This window comes from Patagioenas fasciata, chromosome 2, assembly GCF_037038585.1.
Source record: "Patagioenas fasciata isolate bPatFas1 chromosome 2, bPatFas1.hap1, whole genome shotgun sequence".
NCBI classification, from domain to species: domain Eukaryota; kingdom Metazoa; phylum Chordata; class Aves; order Columbiformes; family Columbidae; genus Patagioenas; species Patagioenas fasciata.
The window spans coordinates 131,370,455-131,393,498 of NC_092521.1; the positions used below are offsets into that span (position 1 = coordinate 131,370,455).

The following is a 23,044-nucleotide window of genomic DNA, read 5'->3' on the forward strand; positions in this document are numbered from 1 at the left end:
CTTGGCAAGTGGTTGATTAGTCTTCTAGTCAAGACTTTTTGAATGATAAGTCTTTCAAAGTCCTTTTCCTTCCTCAGTATCATATGTTAACACAGTAGACATCACTCAAAGGAGGGAGTTGGTCTCTTAGATTGCCAGGTGCAGTTCCCAGTGTTGCTGTGTCTTTAGTGTTATGCACAGGCCAGTTATTTTGTTAAGTACCCACAAATACTGTATCGATGCAACTTAAGCAGCCATCACATTTAAACAAATAGGAAAATAGCAGGAAATAATACAGAATGAATCAAAGCTTCCTGAACAATGACAGCTCTCATAGTCAAGACAAAGCTGTGCAGTAGGTAACATGGTGCAAACAGAAGAAAAAAAAAGTAACTGCAGCTTTGAATCTTATCTATAGATTTTGTTATTATGCCTTTTATCAGTGTTTTCCCTGTTAATCAAAAAGAGAAGGCGTGAGATACAGTGACATCGTGTTCAGGGTAGTGGGACAATCGGGGAATATTTAGAAATAGGGAAGGAATTATTCTCCTGTGCTGATCAGCACTCCAAATAATATTCACTGGGTATTCATAAGCTCTGTCATGTTAAGTACTTCAGAGAGGCAAGATGAAGAGAAAGTTATTATTGGAAGCCATGACTTTAAACTGTGCTTTCTCTTTGAACAAGTTGATATACTTAGTAGCGAAGTAAAAGCAATTCTGATTGTACTTGATGCTAAAGCAAGAAGCTGAAGCACTTTAAGCTCTTAATTACTTTAGCTACCAATAAAATTTATTGCTTGTGAATTTCTTGGGGCTGTTGCTTTCAAATGATTGGTTTACTTCTGTTTAAAAAGTCATCTAGAGCTGCTGACCCTCTCCTAAAGAGTAATGATGTTATTTATAAAATTACACTAATAAAACGTATTTAACAGTGTTAGAGTGAGGTTATTGTGGTTCTTCTTGTGTGCAACCTGACAATTCAATTAATCACTTCTAGTTTGCAAGGTAGTTTATCAAAAGGAAGCACTTAAACACTTAAAGCGCTTTGATTCTACCTAATCAAAAGTTCTGTGTATCATAATTTATTTATTTGACTAAAATTTGCAAAACACAAAATGTGACTTATATAAAAATAGATTCATAACTTTTCAATAATGTATGAGTGATTAGCTACTGAATCATACCCAATCTATTATGATGGAATTTAAGTTCAGTCTGTTCTGATGTAAATGTAGACATACTGCTGGTGTATTGACATATTTTGTAGTAAATATTAATGTATTAATTGTTGTATACGAAGCTATTTGAGTACATTTGTATTAAGGAATGCTTCTCTGAAAGGGCAAAATACTTTCAAGATAGAAGTGGGAATGGTACATTTTATCCTTTGCTGTAACGTACAGAAAATTAGGTTTGGAGACATGATGTCTTTGTCCTCTGTCTTTTTAAGGAGCAGTAGTGATCAAAATGGCTCTGTGGTACCCTCATTATTCCAATTCCAAAATGAAAGGAGTTGCTTGTCCTGCAGCACCAGGAACTTATTTTCTCTCTGCATTTTAGAGGAAAAGACTTGCACCTCAGTTTCCTTTTGCTGTGGTGTGTGCATGGGACGCTTTGAAAGAGCCTTTTTCACTCCCCTAGGGACCTTCTTCAAGTGGTTTACGTAGCACATTACACGCGGAACATGAATTAATCTGCTTCTTTTCCATGTAACAGAAATAACAAAATAGCACCTTAAAATGCTCTCTTTTTTTCCCTGATGTGTGGGATTTGTGTACAAGCATGTATCTGGAGATGACATAATGCTCTAAGTGTGGTTATAAGGGTTTTATCAGTGTAAGCTTCGGATAACTGCATTACCAACAAAGCCATCAGTGAGTTATGCAGGTTGTCCAAAACGAGTGCCAATAAAACCATAATGTGGTAGCTTTTCTGTACATAAAGATGTCATATTTTAAATCTCATAATTTGGAGCATTCCGGGGTTTAAAGCAAGGCTTGCTGTGTGTTCCCTTCAAAAGGCTGGATCTTTCCTCCACAATGTTGTAAAACTCCTGTTCCTAACCGTGCGGGGCTGCAAGATGCCAGAGCATAAATCTGTCACGGGGTAGGGCTGAACACTGTCAGATTTATACCTCACTATTTAGTTAATTTACTTCTTAAAACCAAGGGTTCAGCTGAAAAATAGGCGACTAAATTAAGAGGCAGATTTAAAAGGTACTTAAGCGATTTCTGTTGATGCAAAATGGGGATTTTACACAGGTTATGAACTTGAACGTTGGCAGGTCGGAGTCTTTTTGTCTGGAATATCGATAAAAGCTGATTTGGTAGGATTTGATCTACTTATTAAAACGCAATACCCTGTAAAACTATAAATGAAAAAAAAAAAAAAGCTTTCTATTCAGTTAGAAAGAGAAACCAAAATATACAACTAGAAATTTCTTTTAGTCAAGTCACTGAAGCTTTTTTAAATCTCACTTGTCATTTTTTTCAGTTCTTCATCTCTTGTCATAGAACGTCCATGTGAAAGAAAGCATGTGTGTATGAAGTTAAAAACAGACCATAATGCACAGTATTTAAAATATCTTCCTGGTATCTGAAATTTCTAGTTGCCAGGGGAATGGAGGGTTGTCATGTAGCAAAACTGGAGTTAATTTCAGCTTGATCAGAGTTCAGGGGTTTCTTCCTTGCCTTGACCCAATTAACTGAATTTTCTTTCCTTTTCAGTTCTTTCTGGGAATTTTTGTTGTTTCAGAAAAAAAAAAAATAAGAAGCAAGCACTCCCTAATTTTCTCTAGAAACAATTAAATATGATAATTCTTCATGCTGTTATTGCGTTGTAAATAACTAGTTCTGCGACTGAGACCCACAGCATCTTTGTGAAAAATGTAAACAGGAAGCATTATTCCCAGTTTGAGGATTATGGTGTTCCTTTGCCAATGCCAGTATTAGCACACAGATCTCCTGACTCTTCTGGTTGAAGGAAATTCTTCATTAGTTCTGTTCAGGATACTCTTGGCATTGTGCTACTTGCATACAGAAGATCAATAGATGCAGACTATCAGCCTGGGTTTTGGATAGTATTTTGCTATTGACCTTGAACCACTTTAGAGTTGGCAATAGCACATTATGTTCCCTAATGTCTCACTGTTGTTTCTTTTTAGTAAGTATTTAACTCAGTGTCTCTTAGGTGGATGGAATACCTTTTGTTCTCCAGCAGGTTGGCTTTTCTGCAGAAGGTATAATTGGGGAGGAGGAAAATCAGGAGATGAAAGTAAAGGTTTTTTGGGGAAATGACATTTGCTTTGGTGCTCTAGAGTTTGGGGTGGGGAGGTTGTTTCGTGTACAAAATATTGTGGTATGCTTGTGTAGTGTTAAGCTGTTGCTTATACTGTATAAGTCTGATCATGGAGTGAAGACAGCTGCTTAGATACCTTACAAAATAAAAAGAGAAAAGGTGAAATTCTCAGTGCAGCTAGGCTATTAGGTAATCATTAGTATGCACTTCATACTAGTAATTAATGCCTAATAAAAAAACTGCTGCCAGTCTGAACTAACTGTATTCCTTATCAGCTGCTATATTTCAACTCTGTTCCCAGTCCAAATTTTTGCTGTGTTTGTATCATCTTTATTGAAGAAAGACGTGTAGGTGATCTAGAAGGAAAAGGTAAACCTTTGCTGACCTTCCAGTCATTACTGAATATAGGGCCATATGCTCCTCCAACTTTCATTAGAAACAAAGGAAAGGAAAAAAATAGCATTTTAATACAAAAATTTCTTGGGCTGTACGAGAATTATGAGAAAATCCAATATTACCCTGTCAGCTGACGGGGGGAATAAGAAGCAAGCTGGCTCCTTAAAACTATTTGTTTAAATACAAAGAACAACACTGCATCATTATGCTTCCCTTTTTTATCTATGTTTAGTTCAGTCTGTTCTTTGGTTTAGGCTTAAAATATTATTAGTTTAGAAAAAAAGATATATGTTTGGCAGCATTTGTTTAATATATTGAAAAAAACCTAGTTTTAAAAAATCCCATTTGGCACTAGTGAGATGATTATTTTGGTAAGCCTATTGCTGTGTCTGTGTATAATTCACTGCTGCTGTTTTGTTTGGTTTTTCCTCTGTTGCATTTAGGTTATCTAGCTTCAGATACAATCTATTAAGTGGAGTATTTTTCAGTAACTGAGGTTTTCCCACCTGTCTACCCTAAAACACCTGCAACATATGTTTGTGTAACCCTGCAATGCTTTGTGGTTTGGGCCTTGAGAAATTCCCCCAGAGCTTTTTGCTTATAAACAGCTGAGCAATTCATTTCTCTAATGACGAGTGCTGTTCCCTTGGCATTGAGGCAATAGCATGTTTGCTAAAATAAGTCTCATTTTTCATCAGACATATTGAAAATCTTTTTTCATTATTATCTCTTATTCTGAACCTTCAGATTTTGCACAAGATTGTATTTGATCTTTTTTTTTTCCCGTTAGTAGTACTAAAGGCAGGGGGGGCGGGAGAGGGGGGAAGGAAATACCTCAACAAAGAAGAAAAAAGTGTTGTAGCTATTCCTCTGCTTGCACCTGCGTGTAAACTTGTACAAACAATGTGTATTCAGGTGGTGAAACGTTACGTTGCGGCAGTAACCTGGTTTTCTTGGTACGTTGTAGAACAGTCTGCAGGTGACTTCTGCCACACGCGAGCGTGCTTTGCTACATCACATCTATTCCGTGGCTGACGTTACACGACATGTCTCCGGAGGCCAGGGAGGAAAGGGTTTTACACAGGGCTTTGAGCATATGGAGCGCGATCCTTAGCTGGTTGGAATTTTAAGAGCTTTTCAGTGGTTTAGACAAGTTTAGGGAATCTCTGCTGCATTCAGTGTTGTTCTGATCATGACCTCAGCCCCCCACTGCGGGAAAAGAGCAGGGGTGGGTATAACTTCTGGGAGAGAATAAAGCCAAAGAGAGAGTCCCCAGGAACCTCCTGCCAGCTGTGGGACTGGGAGTGAGTCAGTCTGGTGGTGACCGGGCACAGAAGCAGGAGGGCAGGGCAAGGGGGTAGCACTGCAGCAGGCAAATGGCAGGGGTGAGGTGGGCATTTTTTAGGCAAGGGAGGATGCAGAGGCAAAAGTACCTCACAGAGACCTGAAATACTTTAAGGCGTCTCTTCCCTTTGGGCTGTGGCTAGTACATTTTGAAGAGACAAAGACCAAAATCGCATCAGTTTCTATGTGTGCGTTGATACCTGAATTCCTTTCATAGTCCTTTTAAAAGTATGAACTGGACATTTTCTGCCAGTTGAAACTAAGCTCACTCTAGCTAGAAATCAAGATTAGGAGATTTATAAAACCAGCAGACTGCTCCTGCAACATGGGTGTGGGGAAGGGGGATTTCTCGTATTGGCACAGGCAGCTTTTCTCTCTGATTTCTGCACTTTCTTTCCGTAGAAGGGGAAAACAATAAATGTGTTAATCTGTATAATACCCTTACACAATTTGTTAGGGAGATTCAACAAACCACTAATTTGAAGCATTGATTTCTCTGTCATTTTATCAACATTATTATCCTTTTAACAAAACAAATTTTATCTGAGGTACTAGTCAAAATACGTAAATTGAAAAAGGAAAATCTTTACTCGCTTAAGGAATTAAAAACATGAGTAGGATCATTCTAAATTGCACTGTGTAGGAAAAAAATGTGGTTGCTGTGAATATTTTAGGCAACGGCGTTATGTTTTGCTGTAAATAAATTTGTTTAGTCTTCTGTCCTAATAAATGGAATGTAATATAGGGGATAGCTAAAATTGGATACTTAGAGAGGGGAATTAGTTTAAAATTAATAAGGCGAGGACACTGTGCAGGTTTTCCTCTCTGCTTCTGGCTTTTCAAAAATGAAATTTAAAGGACATCTCCACATAAAGATCATCATGTTCATAAAACCGTATTTTTTGCTGTCTGAAGTGCAGTTTTCAGAAGGATTTAAAATTTCTGTGGTAATACTTTGCAGGCACTTGTCTGCTAACATGTATGTCGGGGTGTCTTTTTTAAATAATGGAATTTTCCAAAAGGATATCTCTATAGTGTTACAAAAGGAGATGCAGCAATAACCCTTGGTATTTACTGTCTTGCATTTCTAATGTTGTTTTTTCAACAGCATTTTTTCTGGGGGCTTTTTTTTTCACCGCATGTGATAGTACTTTAAACTGCCTCTTCCTTTGATACCTTAAACCTCATAGGAATTTAAATAGGCCCCTGTGAAAGTAATGCTTGAGCCTCATTCATATGTTCGACTTAGATCATTATTCCTATTAATGGCTTTAAGTGCTTAGATAGTAGATCAGCCTTTCGTGTCTTGAATTGCTTGTCACTTCTGCATAAATATGTTTCGAGATACCATTCCACATGATCTTTCTCTCTTTTTTTTATCCAGAAGCAATGTGCAATAATCCTTTATTTATGGGGTGGTGGAAAATAAATTTCATTGGTTTTGCTGTGTTTAAAATATATACTGAGTTATTGGAAACAAATTGCAAAAGTGGCTAGCATATGAGAACGTGAATTTTTCAAAGGGCTGCCTTATGACCTGGAAGTGCCTGTTATTTTAACCATCTCTTACTTGTCCACCTTGCTCATCAAGACACGTAAAGAACAAAGTTATTTAATTAATGGGAGAAAAGTTACACTGTTAGATTACTCGCATGATAGTCCCAGAACCATCAGTTATCCTCATCACGTCAGTTTGGATTTGATTATCATAGAAATGCATTGAATTACCAAACTCGAGCAATAGTAACTAAAGCTGATTCATTGTTATTGCTGTCAGTTGATGAGGACTGACTTACAAGCCATATGAATGGGTAGAGTTATGCAAATATTGTTTTTATAACAGGAGAAGAAGAATGTAGAGCGACCATTACAATGTGGGTGGTAGGATAGATGAGGATTTTTTTAATGCTTGTCTAATAGCTTTTAGTTGTTGTTTCATTTTTTTAATAAACATTACAAACAGGATATATTTTTTTAAATGTTTAATGTGTTTCCAAAGAGAGAAAATGAGACATTTCGTACAAGATTAAATCTGACTGGATGAAACAATCTGGAAATTCCCAGCCTTAAGTTTGACCCCAGAAATCACCTCGACCTTTGATATCAATCTACCACCTCTTTACATCTTCCTCTCTCCTTTTGTGCCCATGCAGTATTTTGGTCTTTAAAGTGCAACTCCTATATCCTCCTCCAAAAATAGGAAGGTTTCCAAGAACGGAGGGTTATCTGCAGTTACGTGGAAAACACAAGGATAACACTATGGATACCCCAGACTATAATGAAATATGGAGGGATGAAGACTGACTCAGTCAAAAATATAATGTACTCTCACCTGTGAGTGACTATTATGGGAAGGTCATGGTGTAGTTTATTAAAACTGTATTTACTACCAAGAGGACTTAAGAAGGCAAATCAAGAATGTAAGGCAACGTCCTGTGACTGAATAAACCTTTAAAGCAAATACTTGGAAAGTATTTACCTCTGTTTTAGGCACTAAATCTGATCATTATGCAGAAATTTACCACTTTGTTTTCTCATATACTAGAAATGAATTATTTTAAATCATTTATCTTCCAATTTATATATATATGTATATATATAGATAGACACATATACATATATACATACATATATACACGCATACATATATACACACACACATATTAAAAGGGCCTCTCTGTACCTCTGTGTTATTTCAGTTACATCTGTATGCATATTTTTTTTACTTAAAAATCTTTACTTTCCCCAAATAATGTCATTCAGAATATGTTTGCTCAAGACACTTTATGCGTACACTGTGGTCTACACTTAATCAGTGTTCAGTAGATTATTGGATCCAAGAAGGACGATTTCAGAACTACTGAATGCAGTGTGCTTCAGTGAAATAGTTTCATTGTGGCAGAGGTAGAAACTAAAAAGTGGCTTGTGGTTTCAATATTAATTATCTAAATGTGATTGTAGGAGAACAGTTCTTTATTTGCAGCCCCTGTTTCGAGCAGGGTGAAATGTAGAGGGAAAAAAAAGGCTCCGTGTGCCATCTAGTGGCAGTGCTCAAGTTGTCTCTAAGTGTAAACCTTTGCTTAACCGAGAAGCTCCTAGTGATGCAATGAGTTCAAAATGATAGCTATAGTTTCTCCTTACTATTACCATTTTGTTTAAAAACATACCGCTTTAGCTTGGATGTGGTAAAATTCTATACGTGAGCTAAAGGAAGCAGTCAGATCAGTATCTGAACTTGTCCAAGAGTTACTGATTAAATTACAAAAGTTACCACCACAGCAAACAGCTTCATTGCTGGGTGGAAGAAAACTAATTTCTGTGAGCATGGAGTGGACTTACTGGTGACACCTGGTTTATTTTAAGTATTTTAAGACTTTGCTTTTATGTAACTGGCATTACTGCCTTGAGAAACCAAGACCCTGGGAAACAAAATTATTCTTTAAATTTCTAATCTTCATTAATGAGCGTTCTTCTTGCGTCTGCTCTAAAGGTCTCAGAAAATTCCAGTAAGATATTATTTTTAAAAATATATATTATTTATTTTCTATTTTAATGCTTTCTTTTTTGTTGTTTGTTTGTATTTTAGAGAAATCCAAGACCAGTGACCCACCAATTCCAACAAAATTTAGATTATTACAAAGCACGTGGAGCAGACTTGATGAACAAAACCCGGTAAGCTATTTCTGAATATGTGTTCACTGAACTAAGATTTACCTAAGCAAAATGTTTCATAAATTGCTTTTATCCCGAACAGGAATTGCGGAAGCAGTATTAGAAGCACATGTGTTTATTTCTTGACATTTATTTAGAATCCTTACCTTGCCTATTATTACACGAAAAATGAAAGTTTGACAGCATTGTTGTGAGCTCGCTGTCATTTTTTTAAGGCTGCGGACATCCATATGCAGTGACGTGTATACTAAATGCAGGGGGTAAAACATTGCCAATGTGAGTTCTGTAGCCAAACCACTTCCGATAACGCATCTAATTGCAATCTGGAGTATCCCTGTAGAACCAGAAGCTGTGGAAGTTAAATTGAATTCATGTAAATGCAGTTTTAAGTCATTTTTACTAAGCCTTTTTGCAGAAGTCCTCCCTTGTTTTAGAGAGAGTTCATATCGATTCTGCTTAAATTCCTTGTCAAGGCCGTTTTATCTGGTAATCACAGGTGCCCGTGTCCTGACTGGGTGGCCACAAGGTGGGTGCCAGTTGCTGGTGGGTGCTGGGTGCTGGTGGGACAAACCAGCACAGGACACAACATCTTGTTTGAAGTGATACCATCATGAGCAGTTTCTTGGCTTACAGGTGGCCCCAGCTGTACCCTGTGACTGCTGATCCACTCAAATTCTGTTTAAATCAGTTACATTAAAAGCTATCTATCTAAAATTAAAATGGAGTGGATTAAAAAGCTCTTAAAATCAGAGAAAGGAGCAGAAATCAAAACTGAGTGACTGCAAGAGCTTTTTTCTTTTTTAAAACCAGGCTTTAAAGTTGAGAGTGTCAAAAGTTACTGCATTATATTGCATTTTCTTAATGTTTTTACTTATTTATTATTTCAAGTAACGTTCTCAAGAAATCCCTTAATGTGAAAAATATGTTATTTGAAAATTCAAAAATAAACATTTTGGGGATTTTGAAAAAATAAATAAATCATAAAGTCCAAAGATTAATGACATCTGTTGGAAACCTAAATCCTAAGGAAACAAATGTCCATTAAATCTGTGTAGGAATATAAACTCATTTCACACATATATACAGGATGCACACCAAAGAGGAGAAACTGTTCAGAATAGTCCAGATAGAGGAATAACTGGGATAAATTTATCACAGCACAGGAATTTAGAGTAGGTCCAATGTGGTAAATCTGTATAAGATTGGACTAAAGAGAGAACTGGCAATGTTTCTCAGTGAGCAGAGATTTGGATTAGATCAGCTACCAGGTCTCTTTCATCTTAAATTCCACAGGCTCAATGATGTATTTAAAATATCTTGGCAAATATCTAATATATATTGCTTATTTTATCACATATAAAACTTTTAAATCCATCCTGTTCATATATTTGTCTCTCATCTCTCATAATGCCTACTTACTGGAGAGAGAAATGCCTTTGAATAAGGCTTGCTTAAAACAAAACATTTTCATCTTAGCAGAAAACTGCAGAGATTGAATCATCTTCCTATTGCTAGTTTAAAAATATACCATTCACAGTCAAGGTCAATGATGCTTATTGTGATGAAATAAAATTGTTTGCTTCATGGATGGAATTCACATCTCCTTGATACTCATATTTTTAAACTGATGCCTTTAAAATGCATCTGCTGATAACTCTACAACATAATCAATCAGCATTTTTCTTGTAATTGTTGTGCATGTCTGCTACATTTAGATGGCTAAAATGTAGGAATTGATCCGTGTTTAATGGCTGTAATCATCCTTTGCATTAATATATCAGACATTTAAATTGTAAGAAATAGATATATTGTTCTTCTTTTCCTGAAATTCAGCTCAGTTTTAACTTACCTTCTCCAGAAAACCAGCACCTCGCTGTTGTTCATTTTCTGAAGCTGTGATTTCGAGAAATTGCACAATAAACTTTACTTCACAATACATTTATTAAGACAACCTCTTGACAAGAAATTTAGATAGCATTATTATTTATTTTTCATGTATCTGTATGTGTTCTGCGCCGATCAATAGCAGTGTCAGTTTGTAGCAGAGCCAAATCACACAAAGGAATTAGGAGCTCTGATAACTATCCTATTCTACTTCTCAAATAATTGTAGAACAGTATTGCACATGATTGTTGAAAGTGTTTTTTAAAATCATATTTCAGACATAACAGCTTCAAGAAGATTTTTAGTGTTTGTTGATCCTGTAAATCAAAGTTTCTCAAAAAGTCTCCAGCCATCTGAAAAATGTAAATTAACTAACTCCTCCTGCTTTACATACATGTCAAAGCAGCAAATAAAACAGTGTAGAAGGAAAACTTATACTTTTTGTTAAGCAAAATAGAGCTGGGGAAAAAAAAAAAAAAAAAAAAAGAAGAAAGAAAGAAGACAGTGGACACAAATACACAAGGCTCTGTATAAGCTTTGTCTCCTGCATCTTTGGACCATCACGATTCCAATGATGCAGTTAGCTCAAAGCATCCAGTGGCTTTCTCGCTCAGGTAGCCTGTCAGAGAGAAAGATTTACTTCCAGTAAATACCATTCCTTGTGCAAAGTCAAGAGTTTTTTTAACTGTCAAGGCTCTAGACCCGGAGACAACACAAACCTCGGACTCAGTGTGCGAGCCATTGTAAGGCGAAGTTTCAGGTGAGTGAGTGATATCTACCAACCCAATCTTGGTGATTAGTTTCAGTAGACTGAGGGAAAATAATATGCCAAGTATACTCAAGTTTGGATTCTGAATCTCAACCAAGTTATTATGGTATGACTCCCGAAATCAGTGGTATTATTAGATTCATTGCAGACTGTTGATAACTGATTGATACCTGCTACGCCAATATTTGTCATTTCTTCTTCCACCTTCAAAGCTACAATCTTCATTTCCTTTCTGAAATTGAGAAGGCATTAAACAAAAGGCCCTGTGCTGACTGTTCCGATGCTGCATATATGTGATGGAATAGAAAAAAAAAATATTTTCCTTATATGTCTCTGCAGTATCTTAGGGAACTGATTAATGACTGAATCTACTAGATAGTAGAAGAGTAAAATTTAGTAGTAATAAACATTTTACCACGTCCTCTTCTTTTAAAATCTTTGGGACCTATTCAGTTTGCTTTTGAAGCCATTAGGGGCTCCTGCACGAATACTTTTTAGTTCTGAAGATGCTGAATTACAGTGACTTTGTCAGTCATTCTGAGGTGGCTGCAGAAAGATGTTTTGTGTTACCAGCAGCAGTCAATGGGGAGACACAGAAACATTCTGTAATCATTATTCAGGAATCATACCTTTCCAGCAGCCTTTTGTGCCAGTGTCTGCCCTGCTGTTCCTCCTAAAAAACGCTACATACTGTATTTCTTCATCACCAGTGTATGGCAGAAGGGCCCCATACAGCTCGGGGCTATATCTTGCAAGCGTGCAGGCTCATATACTTTCTTCTGCTTTCTCTCATTTTAACTGTATCTATTCTGAGTCTAAACAACTCAGCTGTTGTTATTTTCTGGATGTGTTCTATATGTGTGCATGCATTTGTATTATGTATTCTAAAAAAACCCATATCTGGAGAAAAATAGGGAAATGATATGAAAAGCAAATTAAAAATTACTTTTCCAGGTGCCTGAACAAGTTACAAGCCACCCATATTAATTCATTTGTAGTTTATTTTTAAACATCTCCAAAACATTGCAAAACTATTTTTTTCCTCAGTACAATGATTGTATTGGTTTTAATTACATGTATTTTTTCAAATTTTTTAGAGGCAGTTATTTATATCCCTGAAGTACAGATCAGTAAAATAAAACCTCAGGAGTGGAAAGTTCTCTGTGATTGTGATATTTTTCTGTGAAGGCTATTTCAAGCATTAATTATATAAAACAGGAAAATATTGTGTGAACAAATAGGAATGGCTTTGCTGATTATGTGAACACTTCTACTGGGAATTAGAAGCTTCTTTGCCTCTTTATTTTAGACAGATTAAATGGTTCGACAATTGCCTCGTTCTTAATGTTGCATGTAACTGAAGTGAATTAAATAGCCACTGTAGTTAAAAATGAAAAGGAACAATGATAAGGATCGTGATCCGGTATATGTGTTATATCCTGAAGCCATTCTTCAGTCAAAATCACTTTAGAAATCAGGATTCCCATTAAAAATTACTTGGCTTGAAATGGCTGGGCTGGGCAGAAGGTGAAGTAAAAGCAAGAGACATCCAACTCTGCCAGCCTGAAAGTAAAGTCTAGTGTTAATTTTGCTTCTTGAAAGAAATGTTTGGGTTTGAGTTATTCTAAACATTTAAGATAATTTAATCTAGGAAAAGTAAATATTAAAGCAGTCTTTGAATAAGTAGTGCCAAAAATCAGTTTTATAAAGTTTTTGATGCTTTAGAGCCTGGATTGCATTTTGTCACCCTCTTTTTTTTTTTTTTTTTCATTTAAAAAGGCAAATTAAGAAAATTTGTACAAACTTGATTGCTTGGGGTTAGCCTTCATTTTTCAAGAAGAAAGGGCCAAAACAATTTGTGCACTCCTGGTTGGGAAAAACTCGCACCACATGCAGTCCCTGTGGTTCCTGTGTGTATTCCAGTATAACTGTGCCACGACACCCTCCCTGTAAACTACAAATCTTGCTTTTCTTTCCTCCCATTTTCGGAGAAAAACGCGTGCGTCACTGTACCCGTCCAAGCCGTTGGCAAGGGTGTGATGATCTCTCTTCTTCCTTTTCCAGTGCCAGCGCTAAGGCTGCCCCACTCAACATTAACAAGGTCTCCAACAGCTTGCTGAATTTTGGCCGAAAGCTCATTGCTCCGGCCATGGCTTCAGGCGGGGCGGCGGGTGCTCCCGCTGGCGGGGGCGGCTGTGCTCCCCCCGCCATGCCCGGCAGGAGCGCGGTGGAACCCCCCCAGCACCACCACCACCAGCACCACCACCACCAGCACCAGGTCCAGCAGCAGAGGATGATGAAGTCCGAAAGCATGCCAGTTCAGCTGGGCAAAGGTAAAGGCGGGACGTGTGGCACAATCCAAATACGCAGCTTCTCTTGGAATCATAGAATAATCTCAAAAATTGCTCCAGCAAGGGTTTTACAGTACAAATGAGAAACTGAAACATAGTGAATCCTTGGTGCTAATACTGTTCAGAACAATTGAAGTAAAATTAGGCATGGAACAAAATAATTTCCACGATTTAGGAGAGGCTCTTTTGTTTGCTTTTTTAAAAAAGCTTTCCATAGTTCCCATGTCACATTATTCTTTTTTTACCTTTTGGTTGAAAAGTAGTCCTCGGTTATTTTCTTTCCCTGCTTAATTAAAAAAACATGTACAATTTGAAGCAACTTCTATAGATGGGTTCAATTGTAGAACGGTCAAGAACTACCCTATTTACACTTGTATGTGCCAGCTGACATGTTGCATCATTCAGAAATGCACCTGAAACTTTCCAAACAGGTATCAGAATAAAAAGTTGTATTTTTGGTCATTGTCATATACAAGCTGCACACATATTTATCTTATCAACTGGAACATGGAGATTTGGGAATGTTATAAAGAAATTATGCAAATTTATTATGTAGGTCACAAAGCATTTTCGTGGTAAGGGGAAACAAAACATACTGCAACACTTCCATACCTGCAGCTTCCTCTCATCCTATTCTGTCTATCCATATTTGGTACAACACTTGCAGAAGTAATTTAAAGGCAATAAAATGTAAACATATAATACTTTTTTTAATCCGTTGAGAGTGAGTTTTGCTTTACATATTAGTGCCATGCTTCTTGTTCCAGACCTGTACTGTTATCACTATATTGCCACCTACATTTGCAAGTGCCATAATTTATATTATTAAAGAGAAACCCAAAATGGCAAAAGAAATATAAAGTATCATAGAGGCTGCCCAGTGAGTTCTCTCTGAAGTAAGTTTAAATGTAGGAATAGCTTAGAAAAAAAAATAAAAATAAAATTTTAAAAAAGCCTATTTGCTATGACACTTGGCAGAGACAGGCTAAAATACCCTTTTGGAGCATGATGCAGATACCTTTGTATCAGCATCTCCGGGGACTGAGGCCACTCTCTGCAGCTCTGAGAAGTTGTGGGTACTTCTATCCCAGGCATCCAGGCATTAGGATTTAGGATTTATCCGTACCCTGAGAAGGTCTTATTTCACTCCTTTGGTTTGTGCTGAACTTTTAAAGTACCTTTTTACCTCCCGCACTGCTTTTTTTTTTTTTTTCCCAAACTCTGGATTCTTCTCTAGGTTTTGAGTATCTAAAACCTACTTGGCATGGTCTGTTACTATAAGGCTCCCACGTTACTAACTAGCTGGCACTAATTGTCTTAAGTTGCTGTTCTTCACTGTGTTTTCAGCTTTCCTCAGCCTCCAGCAGCTCGGTTGTTTAGCTGAAGTAGGCAGAGGCTCAGATTTAGCGTTTAAATTGATAGACATTTGCACTTCCAGTTGATCTAACACTCACACATGCTCAGTTGGACAGTATACCAGACCGAAATGCTGTAAATCTGACAGGCATCAAGGCATAAAAGAAGTTATCAATTTTTTTTTCATGTTGTGTTAGTCCTTTTAGGTTTTGAATGCTCAATGCCGATAAATTAATATGTAGAGGATGATAAGCTTGAAGAGATTAAATTAATTTCCTGATTTCCTTTTTTTTTTTTTAAATTAAATATGAAGTCCTTTGGTAACAAGATATCTTGTAGGACTGGCAAGATGATCGTATCCCGGCTTCATCAGCTGTGTTTGGGCAGAGTTCCTGTACACAAAGCAGCAGCAGTGACAGGTGCCATTTGTGCTCCCACCTCCAGGGGTAGCTTGTGCTGTGCTCTAGAGGAGGGATGACTGGTTTCTACAATCAATAGCAATTCTTTCTCACTCTGAAGTTTTGGTACTTGCTGAATTTCTTTATGAAAAAAAAAAAATATAATTTAGATAATGTAAACAGAAAAACAGCTGACTAATATTGGTTAAAAAAAGGAAAGAAAATTCCAGATGAGTGTTCAACTTTACAAATCACAGTTGAACAAAGTATCCAGACACCTATTTGGAAATTCAGTCCCACCTAATAATATATTAATCGCATTCAGCCTGTCCTCACCTCAGAAGAAGATTGGGTATCATTACTGATTAGTTATGCGAGGTAGCCTGCTAATAGAAAAGGGATTAAAATATTCACTTGATCCTACACGATGAAGGAATCCATTGGCACAAAAGTTGAATTCAAATCTCGAGTTCATTGGATTGTCAATTGAGTTTGTTGTCTTGAAAGACAGAAATATTGATAATGAAAAAAAAAAAAAAAAAAAAACAGAATTGTAGCACCTTGTCTTCCAGTAGGTCCTTGAGCATTCAGAAACTGGATACTCTTTGATTACTAAAAAGCAGTGTGTTACCAGAAAAAAAAGCATTTCTCTTTCACTGATAGTGCCAGATACAGCTTTTCTTCTAGGTCATTTCACACTGAAGCCCAAGAGGCTTTTGATTTTAATGTTGCTTTATCACAAGGACACGTTAGAGGACCAGTTTGAAGATGAAGTTCTGCCAAAACTGTGATCAGCTATTTAAAGAGTTTCCAGACTACTGTTTGTTTTATGAGTTGATACTTCTGCAGGATTTGTTGTAACATGAACAGAATTTCCATAGTCACCGAATACGCCCTAAGGAAATGATCTTCGTATTTAGAATTATTTATGAACTATGTCTAGAAAATGAGTATGCTTTTTCACAAGGAAAAAGTTGTCCTTACTGATAGCAGAACTGAGTAAAAGTGAAAGAAATAAAATACTAACCAATGTTTTTTTCCTTTAAAAAATAAGTATATATATTCTTTATGAAATTATGAAGTTTTATTGACAGTGATGCTCCCAAACTAGTAGAATGACACTGTCAGTGTGAAATACAAGAAACAGAATGGTTTTGATTGTGTGTGTTAGTTCAGATTTTAATATATTCAGTCTTAAAAACACTGGTTTTTTGCTCGTGTCTGAATGCAGCACATAATGCACCGATTATTAAAACTCCCCCTTTCTTTCCGCCTGATCTTACAACGCCGTTTGTGTTCAAAGCAGGGTCTTCCAGCTAGAAACCCCAAAGTCGCGTCTCTTCCCTTGGGTGGATTGCATTGGTTTGGGGCAACCCTCTAACGCTGTGGTTCCTTCCCCAGGCGAGGCAGCCGCCGGCAGCAATGAGGGGCTGCCGGGCCCCCCGCAGCACCCCCCTGCCCTCGCAGGTACGGCTGCCCTCAGGCTTTCCTTGCCCACTGCCCTCTCCCTGGCCAACCCCGCGGGTTTTTCCATGCGTGGCATCTCCATTCCCCACCCTGGTCCATCCACCGAGTGGCACTGTTGTGTAGAGAGAGAAAACAGCAGCTCCACTCCATCACTCCCTGGCTGTGCTGTGTGTGGCCCTCCGGTTGCATCCGTCTTCGTTAAAAATGTGTGTTTGCCTTGTACTTTGTAGTCCATTTCACGCTATGTCATGTGGGGCAGTTGGACCATCCATGTCTCTTTTGGTTGTGTTACTTCCCTGTTGTTATATTCGAGGCAAATATTTTGAGCTGAACATCTGCTTTAAGGCACTTGACTGAATAGGAGCTTACCTGCCTTGGTCTGAAATAATAAGCGTACGGATTTGTGTGATGAGATGGTTTGAATACATTTTAAAAGTGCTGGAAGCCTTTGTTCCAGTCTCAGTGCAGGAGAAAAAAGGAAACTAATTTATCTGAAGTTTAAAAGTTTTATAAAACTCATACCATACGTTTTGCAGATTTTCATGTTCTGCGTCCCGACCATTGCAAATACAGAGTAATAGATGAGCAGATCTAAATGGTTTTGAATTATAGATCGTGCCTTACTTCTGTACTTCTTAGTATCTTAGTCCTTGCTCTCTTTATAACACTAAAATCTATTATTTTCCTTTGTAGGGGCCAAACAGAATGAGCCATCAGGTTTTTATGCATCTTCCTCTGATTTTTCATGTATTTTAGTAGTGACCTCGAAAGTTCATGGTTATCTCCCTTATAACTTAACTCAAACTTGGTAAAACCTGCAGCTTGCTTTTCTTTCCTTGTAAGTCTTCTCCACTCTCACCATCCTCTTTTACTTTATTATAAATCCTTATTATCAATCATGTTACATTTAAACTTTCCAGCTTCTTTTCAAGACAGTTCAATGTCTCCACCCTCTGCCCTGCCAACAATACCAACAGTTGGGTGCTTTTACCACTATCATATCCACGTATTTTCCAAATGGTTTTGATACAGCACATTTGTAACCCAGCAATCATTAGCAACAGGCAAGTAGTGATCCAGTTAGATGCCAACAGAGGTAACACTGCTCCTTTTCACCACAGAAGGTGATGTATTTTTTGCGTATTAAATGCTGTGCCTTGTTACTAGGAACTATTTATGCATTTTAGTGTGCATATATATATTGTTTTGAAACATCCTACTCAGGAAAGTGCTCTGACTACTGCTTGCGTCAGGGATCTTTAGCTGTTTCTTCTGTGTGCCTCAGAAGGATCTATTGGGTTTCTGTGTTTGGGGTTTCTTCAGCCTGTTTCATGTGGGCTTTAGGACCTCATGGTGTACATTTAGATGGTCAAAGATTAGTTTCTCTAATCTTCTTTCGAGGAGGCATAATGTATTTATCTGAGATTGATAGAATGAGCAGAGGAAAATGAGGTTTGATTCAGTGATGTTCTCAGGTTGCCGATTAAGCTGCTAAAGAAGGAGATGAATTTGGCTAGTTATTAACTGTAGTTTATTTCATCACTTTATACAATTTGATTGTACATGGAGGGCAAGAGGGGTAAAAGTTCTCTTCTTTTTTTTTTTTTGTTTTCCTGAGGAATAATCCAAAATCAGAAACTCTGTCGAATAACCTTCCTGTTAAGATGTTGAGTGAGAACCTACCACACTGGTTATTGAAAAAGATGCAGAATCAGTGAGATACACACAGAGAAAATACAAATGACGTTTTGTGCAATCCTCCCAAGAGCTTGAAATCTGTGCGTTGGTGCTACAGTGTTATGTCCAAAGTTACGTGAGGGTTCTTAATGCCACAGAAATTGGTGCGCACAAAATACATCTGAAAGGCTTCAAGAGCATCACAGTAACTTCAGTTAACTGTTCTCGCAGCAGCTTCACTAAACTTCTGTGCTGGGAAAATAATAGGTGGCTTTTTTGTTACATTAGGCAAAACATGATTGGTGTGACTTGTCCTTCAGCGTTCTTGTTATGTCCAACTGTAAAAATGATGACTTCTCTGGAAATTGGAAGAACCTGTTACAGTCCAAGAACTCTACTTTATGACTTGCAACACACTGTAATTATACATAAATGCTATTCTTTCTGTCTTGCTTAATTCTTAATCACATCCCCAAATAATCCATGTCACAGTGCTCTTCACAGGGCTGGAGTCAGAGTAAAAATTCAGTGTTTCCTGATACTCATTTTCTCAGATGTGCTTATTCATGCATTAGGGTCAAGTGCATCCCAAGCTTTCTTCTTACCAGGGTATCAAACATACAAAACCAGCATTTTTATCACTTCTGTTTTACTGCATCTCTATCTTTGCTTCATTACATCTTCCATTGCTTTTATCTTCATTATGTTTTATAGGCCATAACAACCAGATTAGTCAAAGCTCTTGGTGTTATTTAAGTAAACTCTCTTTTAGAATAGTTGTATCATTCTGTCCACAAAATCCCAGCTATACATATTTCTTCTCTTGCTTGGTTATGCTAGTCGGATATTCCGTTCCTCAGAACAGTGATCCATCTTTGGAACTGTAGCTGCTTAGTAAGCAAAGTGGTGGCCATACGGATGGTTCTCTGTCTTTTCAGTTTCCTATGATATTTTAGACTTTTTTTTTCCTTAGAGCTGAAAGACAGAATGTAGAAAAAAATATCCTTAAAATGGATTTTTCCATCATTTTACAAAGCTATATTATTTCATGCGCATAGTTACCTCTAATATATTTAGCGTCCCTCTCTTAATGTTATTGGTGAAATTTTACCATATCTGCTTCCTTGCAGATGAAGTGGGTTAAGTGCAGGCCATGCAGTGGAGGTATGTGAAAAACATAGTGCTCCCTGTTTAACTTTTTTTTTAGTCTTGAGCCCACATGGAAAATATCCTCTTATTATCTGGATGGGAAAGAGGACCCATTTAGTCTGATTTATACATAATAAAATACTCCTTCATTGTACTTCATTCTGTCCACCAAATAGATATTTTTACGTTTAGCATCTATATTGGCTGCTCTGGCTTAGCTGCGTGAATTTCTTTTGTAAATACTTGCTTTGCTAAAATGTGTAATTTCATGTGTTCCAAAACTATTTTAAGTTTTACCTACTGTAAAACCACACTTCCATTGTAAATTGCCACTACAAAATGCATGAAAAGTCTCCTTCTTACATAAAGGCAACTGTAAGGATAATGGTGTTGCCAAGTGACATGACTTTATTCTGAAATTAGAAATCTTCTAATGAACTATGGCTGATGTTTGCCAGGCAGTGTTTTCTCCTTTTCTACCATTGGAATTATTTACGGAATCTGAGATTCATGTTCACTTGGTTAACGTGTATCCCATTTCTCTATAAAATGTGAAGACAAAAATTAAGTGAAATCTACAGCTACTGTTCAGACTAAGTGGTAGGTGGTAAGGGACGAGAGGGGGGCCAGGAAGAAACAGAAAGATGAAGTTGAATGAGGTTGGTGGAAAGGAAAGAATATATAAAGGAAAAAGTCGGAATAAAGAAGTTGCAGAGGCAGAAGTGGCAACGTGGAGGGGTCTGCAGAAGAGTAGGAGGTGGCAGACAAAGAAAAGTCCTCAAGTCTGTGAGAAGCAGGACATAAAATGTGAGAGCCAAGAGCAAAAGCAGGCAGGAGAGAATGAAGGAGAACGTGGGAAGCAGTTTATATGCCATTTTTCTTCCAGAAAATGCTGAGATTATTAAACCCAGATCCTTTCTTCGGTTGTATCCTTTTTGGTCTGCTTTGTCACATGCGATGTTTTTTTAATTTGTTAGTTCAGTCTCTTGCATTTAAGTCTTCTTGCTAAGAGGACATTTTAAATAGATCTATATTTATTTCCTTAAGAGAACGTGAATTGCTGGGTTCATGTGGCTGTGGCTGTGCAATATATGCTGTGTAGATCAAGCACCACGGAGAATTTGGCTTGGGCTTTGTCACCACCCAGCAGGTGACCGAGTGCGGCACCGCTGCCTGCCACAGCGCTTCCAGGACAGTTACTGTTCTAGATCTTAAATGACTGAATTAAGTTAAGGCGTTTCTGCGTTTCTGGGTAGGTTTTGCTAGTTGTTTCTTTTTGTTTAAAATGTTTGATCTCAACAGAGCTGGTCTCCTTCTGTATCTAAATCTAAATCTAAATGTGTTTTCAGGCGGCCTTTTCTGCCTCTGTTTTCTTTCATTTCTCTGTCTTCTAGTTTTTACTACTCTAGAAACCTGTATCATGGGGAAGACCACAGTGCACAATGAAGAGAAGGCTGACCCCTTGCACAAAAGGAGTTAGTTTTGTATTTTCAGAATTGCTAGCGCATCCACAACGACAAAATACAAACTACATTGTAAGGTCTGTTCAATAATATGTGACATATCTGGGAGTAAAACTGGTGTAAACAGTGGGAGCAGCTCAGAGTAAAGAAGGATGAACCACTGGCATCTGCGAGGGACGTGGTTTCAAATACGTTCACAATCTTGCAGAGGAGATGAAGCTGCACCTGTGACATCTGAATGGTTTTGTTTCAGAGGATCTTTCTTGATGCTATAGACGGTAGCAGGAAAAGCACACTGGAAGCACAGAAAAGGAAGAAGGGAGAAAATCAACAGACTCATCAGAATAGCCAGCAAAACAAGAGAAAGGAAGAATTCTAGAACCTTAGTTTTATGTGCTATTATATTTTTCAGAGTGGAAAATTCTAGAATTGCATCATGTCACACTGGACTGACTTCCTCATAAACCTCACTGAAGTGTTTTTTAAAAGTGGTATCTGTCCTAATGAAAACTGACATATTGTTTTTTCTTCTGGAGCTATTCAAAATAAAATTTTAAGTTGAATATTTCAAAACACTGTGGGTCTCGACTGGAACAAATGCCTGACTGCATACAGTGTTGTGGTGAAACAGCCCAGGCATCTACCCAGATGTCTTCGCTAAGACAGTGGACATCACTATATTCTTCTGAAAAGCTGCCTGAAATATCAATAAGTAAATATTAAGTAGTCTTCATCAAAATAGCTGTTAGGTGAAGATTTGACGCATGAGAACTTACGTTCTTTCCAAAACCTACCTTGCTTTTTCCTGTTTTAAGTCTAGATATCATCATCTAGATGTTCAATGTCCAGCTCATTACTGGAATCTAACGTTCTTGTTCTTAGCTTTCTTTGCCAAGTTTTATTTTCAGTTTGTCAAGAGAAATAGGGTTTCCATTGTAATGTTGATGATACTAGATTTTATTTTTTTTCTTATAAGATGGCACTTTTGCTCATTATGCCACACAGGGAAGATAAGGTCCTCAGTCTATGGATATAACAGACTATATATACTGATACAGTATTTTTATATGTGTATATATATTGTTTAGCATATATATATATATATACACACACTATACGGCGTGTGTTTGTATATGTATCTGTATCTGTATATACACTAAGTTTTTCTGGTTTTCTCTCATATAAAAATCAGTTTCCATGTATGTCAGAATAGTCCTTCAGTCTCACAGTGCATGCTGACATACTTCAACGTTTCATTTTGTGTTGATCTATCTGTAAATCTCGGTGAATGACAAGACAAAGAAGTATTTACAGAGAAAAGAAACTGCCTGTTGGTTAATTCCTGTATTACTTTATACTTGCTTTACAGGCCAAAATTCTAAAAACATCAGCTCATCCCCAAGCATAGAAAGCTTGCCTGGAGGACGTGAATTTACAGGATCTCCACCATTATCTGCATCAAAAAAGGATTCCTTTTTCAGTACAATCTCCCGCTCCCGTTCCCAAAGCAAAACCATGAGCAGAAAAGAATCGGTGAGTTCTGTAACTTTTAGAGCTATTTTAATGTCACACCGCATTAATTGTTAGAGCCAGTCGTTTCTTCCATTCATTAAGCACTTGCAGTTGAAAATGTTTCCCTAAGCACACATTAGGGGCAAAAGCAGAAATACGCTATTTCAACTGTTTCTGTCTCCATTGTGGCTTCCATCCCATAATCCTACCTGAAATGAAACTGTGAATGTGCCTATTATTCTGAGAAAGAGAAGTTCTGTAAGTTCATTTGCTTTGTTAGACTTTTGGTGTAATCCTGCAGTTAATAAACAGTTCAGTGGGGAGCACA

General features: G+C 37.4%; 1 protein-coding gene across 9 annotated transcripts in view; it reads left to right on the forward strand.

The window, feature by feature from the left end:
• Nucleotides 1-23,044, forward strand: part of TBC1D5 (TBC1 domain family member 5) — a 316,442-nt gene that overhangs the window by 249,527 nt on the left and 43,871 nt on the right. For 8 of the 9 annotated variants that reach the window (XM_065830710.2, XM_065830709.2, XM_071804973.1 and 5 more), the window contains 4 exons: nt 8,605-8,690; nt 13,408-13,676; nt 16,850-16,915; nt 22,574-22,737. In XM_065830710.2, coding sequence (XP_065686782.1) covers nt 8,605-8,690; nt 13,408-13,676; nt 16,850-16,915; nt 22,574-22,737 — 585 coding nt within the window. The remainder of the gene's footprint in view (nt 1-8,604; nt 8,691-13,407; nt 13,677-16,849; nt 16,916-22,573; nt 22,738-23,044) is intronic. The other variant, XM_065830713.2, reaches the window with a different exon arrangement.